The sequence below is a fragment of the Sporothrix schenckii genome (assembly GCF_000961545.1).
Source record: "Sporothrix schenckii 1099-18 chromosome Unknown Cont38, whole genome shotgun sequence".
Taxonomy (NCBI): Eukaryota; Fungi; Ascomycota; class Sordariomycetes; order Ophiostomatales; family Ophiostomataceae; genus Sporothrix; species Sporothrix schenckii.
This window is the reverse complement of record NW_015971139.1, coordinates 1,867,840-1,873,006: the sequence shown is the minus strand read 5'-3', so window position 1 is coordinate 1,873,006 and position 5,167 is coordinate 1,867,840. Positions and strand designations below refer to the sequence as shown.

The 5,167-nt window shown below is 57.4% G+C and overlaps 1 protein-coding gene across 1 annotated transcript; it reads right to left on the bottom strand.

Moving 5' to 3' along the window:
* Positions 1–384: 384 nt before the first annotated feature.
* SPSK_05949 (uncharacterized protein) lies at positions 385–2,967 on the bottom strand (the record flags this gene model as incomplete). The annotated part of the gene is made up of 1 exon (XM_016732657.1): positions 385–2,967. One exon carries the CDS (start codon positions 2,965–2,967, stop codon positions 385–387), a length of 2,583 nt encoding a protein of 860 aa, XP_016592320.1.
* Positions 2,968–5,167: the final 2,200 nt, after the last annotated feature.

Sequence of the window (5,167 nt, the reverse complement as noted above, 5' to 3'; positions counted from 1 at the left end):
GTCTTACGAATATAGGTTGTAGAGTCTTCCCTCGCCATCAATAAACAAAGCGATTCATCAACGAGCAGTCCACCTGACGCTGAGGTCGATCTGACCTAGCAATCACGTTGACTTGCAAGCTGAGCTCAGACAGTGCGCGAGATTGACTTTTGAAGAACCTTTCTTTATTTCTTATACTTAGGAAGCAGCTGACACGAGACGCGATGAAACGAAAGAAGCAAACAAAACATATTCAGACAAGAGGGACGCATTGCCCAAACAACCATGGGACAACCAAATACAATCTCAAATACGGAAACACTGACGTACGGAACATAGGACACACGGCCAATTTACTGCCTTCTCGACCGACACCTTCTTACCGACGAGCTCCTCCGTCCCTCTTTATGCTTTTACGACGACAAAGCTGCCCCGACGCTTGCTCTTGGCGCTGCGGCTGCCCTTGCCGGCCGTCTTGCTCTTGGTCTTCTTGGAGCGCTTGCCTTGGGCCTTGGCCTTCTTCGCCTTGGCCTTTGCTTTGCGCAGAGCAGCCATGATGTCGTCCATGTCCTCGTCCGCCTCGTTCTTGCGCCGGCACGACTTCTTGGACCGCTTGCCTTTGCGAGGGAGGTCGCGTGGCGCGATCGAGCTTGCGACGGACCGGGCATCCGAGTCGTCGGCGCTGTCGGAGCCGTCCGAGTCGGTACCGGAACCGGTAGCATCCGAGTCCGGATACCTGCGCGCGTCTGGCGCGCAGTCGGAGTTTGAGTCCGAGTCGGCGTCCGAGTCCACATCGGAATCCGATGAGCCGGAGTCGCTGTCCGTCAGGGCCGCCTTGCGTGTAGCACGACGCTTTGCCTTGGCCTTGGCTTTGGCCTTGGTCTTCTTTGCCTTTTTGGCCTTGCGGCGGTCCACCGAGCCATCCGAGGAATAGACGGCGTCCGAGTCCGAGTCGGAGCCCGAGCTCACCTCCGGGTCAGACGACGACGACCAGTCCGAGTCCGAGGCCCGATACAGGGCGACCGACCGGTCACTCACAGCCTCCCAGTCCGAGTCGTCCGAGTCGACATCCTTCTTGTTTTTGGTCTTCTTCGACTTCTTTGATTTCTTTGATTTCTTGCTGGTCTTCTTTGACTTCTTGCTCGTCTTTTTGTTGCGGGCATAGACGGAGCTGGCATCGCTGTCACTGTCACTGTCGCTGTCGCTGTCGCTGTCGCTATCGCTACTGCTGCCACTGTTGCTGTCGCTGTCGCTCGTCGCACTTCTGGTGCTCACACTGTCGCTCCGGACAGTGCTTGCGTCTAAGGAGCGCGCATACCGGCCCCGGCCGTTCTTGTTCTTCTTTTTCATGCTCGTGGGCACCATAGCGGGAAACCACCCACGCACACCGGGCATCCCGTGACGCGAAGAATTTGCCAGAAAGTTGTACGGCTGTCCCGGCATCCTCGCGTTACGGTTCATGCCGATGACAGGCGCATTCCGAGTCAGAGGGAGTCGCCCCGGTAAGGAACCGTTACCGGCCCCGCAATATGGCGGAATGCCTTTCGGGCCCTCCGTACCATTGAGATGAGGGCGAAGAGCACCAGCATAGGCAAGAGGGTCAGACGACCAGGGACGAGCGGGTGGCGGCAGCCGAGTGGGTGGCGAGTCTCGGGAAGAGGAGGCATGAGGGCTCGAGGAGGGGCCATCGGGCGACGAGTCAGTCGACGACGAGGCCGCTTTAGCCGCTGCAATGGCCAAAACACGGAAAATGGGTGGCTTGTTGCCAGTCGTGGCCGTCGTGGTCGTAGTGGCGGTGGTTGCCGACGATGCGTTGGTGGCCGTCGTGTTGACGGAGCTCGGAACATTGTGGTAATCGCTGCCCGTGTCCAGAGACGAGGACGAGGAGAGGGCCGACGACGCCGGAACTGGGATGGGAAGGGGCAAGACGGCCGCCGGGCGGTACAGCTGGTTGCCAGACAGCACCAGCAGGTTAGCGAGCTGCGGGTACGACAGTTTCTCCATGCGCGTGGGCGACATCTGGAAGCCCTTCTGGGCCAGTGCCCAGCCGGCTGTGACGCAGACAAGGGCCTCGAGGTTGTTGTCGGCGACCATGTGCTCGTACGAAAAGGCACCCTCGGGCGCGATCTGGCGCACAATGTCAAAGAGGCACTCGGCCGATAGGGCGTCGCTGGCTCGCGCGGCGCCCTGGAAGTAGTGGTTGCTGATGAGGCGCAGCACCACAGTGTTTCCAGGTATGTCTTCTGTCTTGTCCTTGTCCGCGCTTTCGTTGCTGTTGGAGCCGTTGCTGCGGTCGGTGCTGTGCATGGAGGGGCCCACGTTGGGATTGTACGGCGCGATGGCCGACGGGCGCTGGGACCATGGCGGCGACGGCGACGGCGGTGCCGGAGGCCGACCGGGCCATGGGCGGTACGGCGGTGGCGCAGGAGGCGGCGGCCCCGGCGGTGCGTCAGCAGGCGGCACCGAAGCCAAAGACAGCGCATCGGTCTTGCTGAAAATATTCCAGCGGCTGCCTGAGTGGGAATGGACTGTCTTGAAGCCCTGCTTCATGCGGTCCTGCAGATGCTGCACTTCCTGGGCCGACTTGACTTGGGCGAGCATGTCGGACACGGCAATGGAGATTTCGACGAGGCGGGCCGACAGCGAGGCCGTTGCGGTGGCTGGACCCCGCGCCACGGGCGCCGTGGTGTAGCCTTCCGACACCTCCTGTTGCTGCTGCAGCCGCAGCTGCCGGTCCAACAGGGCCTCGGCTTTTTCAATGCAGTCGAGCATGGTGTTCTTGAGGCTCCAGCCAGCAAAGGCAATGTCACCGGACTCGCCGATCTCAGCGAGCTCTCGATTGTCCTCGAGCACGCGCAGCAGCCGGACCAGCGCTTTGGCCAGAATGCCCTCGTCGTCGAGGCCCAGGAGGGGCATGAAGCCCGCACTGTACCAGAACTGGAACAGCTGGTACTGGAAGACGGTCATCTTGGCTCTGGAGTGGTCCATGATGGGCAGATGAACACTGGGGAGACGCAGAGTAAAGATGCAAAACACACCACGAAAACTAAGAAAAAGGACAGAAAGGGTGTAATAAAACTCCTACGTTACGAGAGAAAGAGAGAGAGAGAGAGAGAGAGAGAGAGAGAGAGAGAGAGAGAGAGACAGAAGAAACAGGAAAAAAAGGCGATGTGGCAGAAGGATGCTCTCTTTAAGTATGTACGTTTTGGTGTGCCTTTGCTTGTGCCGCTCCTTCTTGGCCGAGGATGGTAAACCTAGACGAAGGGAAGGGAAGGTAAGCAGGGTGCCGGAATGCGGAATGCTGCGTGCAGCGTGCTTCTCTTGTGCAACCACACTCACACGTCCGCCTCAATAATGTTGGCCAGCGGGCAATGTGTACAGAAAGAGACGTGCAGCACGAATGTGCAGCTTCAAACGTGCAATTGCAATTCCGGACGACGTGGCGCGTCTTGCTGACATGCACTCTCGACTGTATTGGATGGTGCACAACCCGACGAGATGCCACGCCCGTTATCTGCACCTTGCGGTCGAGGCCCTCGTGCATGGCGACGGCGCAAGAGGGGAACTTTCTTGGCTTGCTTGGTACATGCAGAACAGCGCACCACCCTACAGAACGGCACACACACATTCTCTGTGCCGTGGTACCTCGTTTTGCGTGCCTGAATCGAGCGCTGCTTTGTTGGCCCTGGTGTAGTTCTCAATGGAGTCTCCTCGTACATGGCCATCACCTGCATCGTCCATTGCAAATGACCACCGTCTGAACGAGAGACGGGTTGAGAGAGAGAGACCGGTGCCGCCTGTTGTCTTCCCGTTTCTTGCACTGTCGTGAATGTGATACGATTACATGCGTCCAGGCAGCCAGCTGAAGTGGGGCAGAACGCTGAGTTCTGTGTGGGCAGCAAGTCTGTTGGGGACGGGAAGAGAAACGTCCGTGGAGGGTGGTGTTTGGCTGTGAAGACAGCACCAGGATGGGACACTGCAGCGTGCGTCAACTGCGCAGGTAAACTGTACGAGGTTGGCAGACTGGTCAGAGATGGCAGTCGAGGCCGCAGTCGAGGCCGCTTGAGATTGGGTCTCGCCATCGAGGAGGTTTAAGGAGGTGGGTGGCCTAAGTCACATCGACTGGGAGCCGCATAGGGAGGGGAAGAAAAACAACAAGAGAAAAAAAGGACAAGAAAAAAGGCAAAGACACTCTGTGCAGAAACAGGGCGAGCCACGGCTGCAAGGCAGAGCAAGCGATCTGTATGCGGCGTACGTTGGACAGTCATTCGTCCGTCTTTCGTCGTTCCTTACGTTTGTTCTGTTCTGTAACGTATTAGTTTTCCCTCTCTTCAAAGGCTCACGGCTTCGTTCAGTTCCGTTGTAAATCCACTTCACTGAACCTCGCTTCAAGCGCATTACCCCTTTTGGCATCGCATTTTGCAAGGCAGACTTGCCACGTTCTCCCCGTCTGGTGTGAAGGCTCTTCCTTTTTGAATATGAACTTATCCGTCTTCCGAAACATTGGGAGCAGAAATACAATCAGAAATTGAACGTTTGACTGTCGTCAAAGAGAACATCGTATTGAATGACCAGCCATATTAGACCAATTTGACGCCCATGTCCTCTGCCCGCCATCTCAAGCGCTGAAATGACACTCTGCCACGGAAAACTGGCGGTGTGGGGGGTTTTCGTCCCTGCCAGAGTCGCTAGACAGGCGCCCGAAGCCTGGACGCAGGGTGCATAGTCTTGCAAAACACAGCCATATGCATTCAATCAAGACACATTGAATCGACTGGAGGTTGCAATCTGTTTATGTTCTCCAAGGTGACACGATGCCCTTGCCAGGCAGCAGAGGCGGGGCCGTGGCATCCAACTCGGGATGGACCCATCATCACGAAATGAGGCTGAAAACCCCGACCGGACGCGCGACTGGGATGTGCAATAAAGTGCCGAGAAAGCGAACGTGCAACTATCAAGGTGCTGGAGAGGATTCACGCATTTTCACGCGGTCGACAGGGCGGTGGTCTTGTCGCAGTACAACGCATGGAGGACTGAATGCATTGTTTCTCATGTACTCCGTACTTGCTGGCCTGCCTCGTATATTTGTGCTGTTTGGAGATTGTGGCCTCCTCTAACCGTTGGCTGTGATAAAGGGCCGGTCCGGGGCGACGAGTAGGAAGGACAAGAAAACCTAAACGACCAAGGT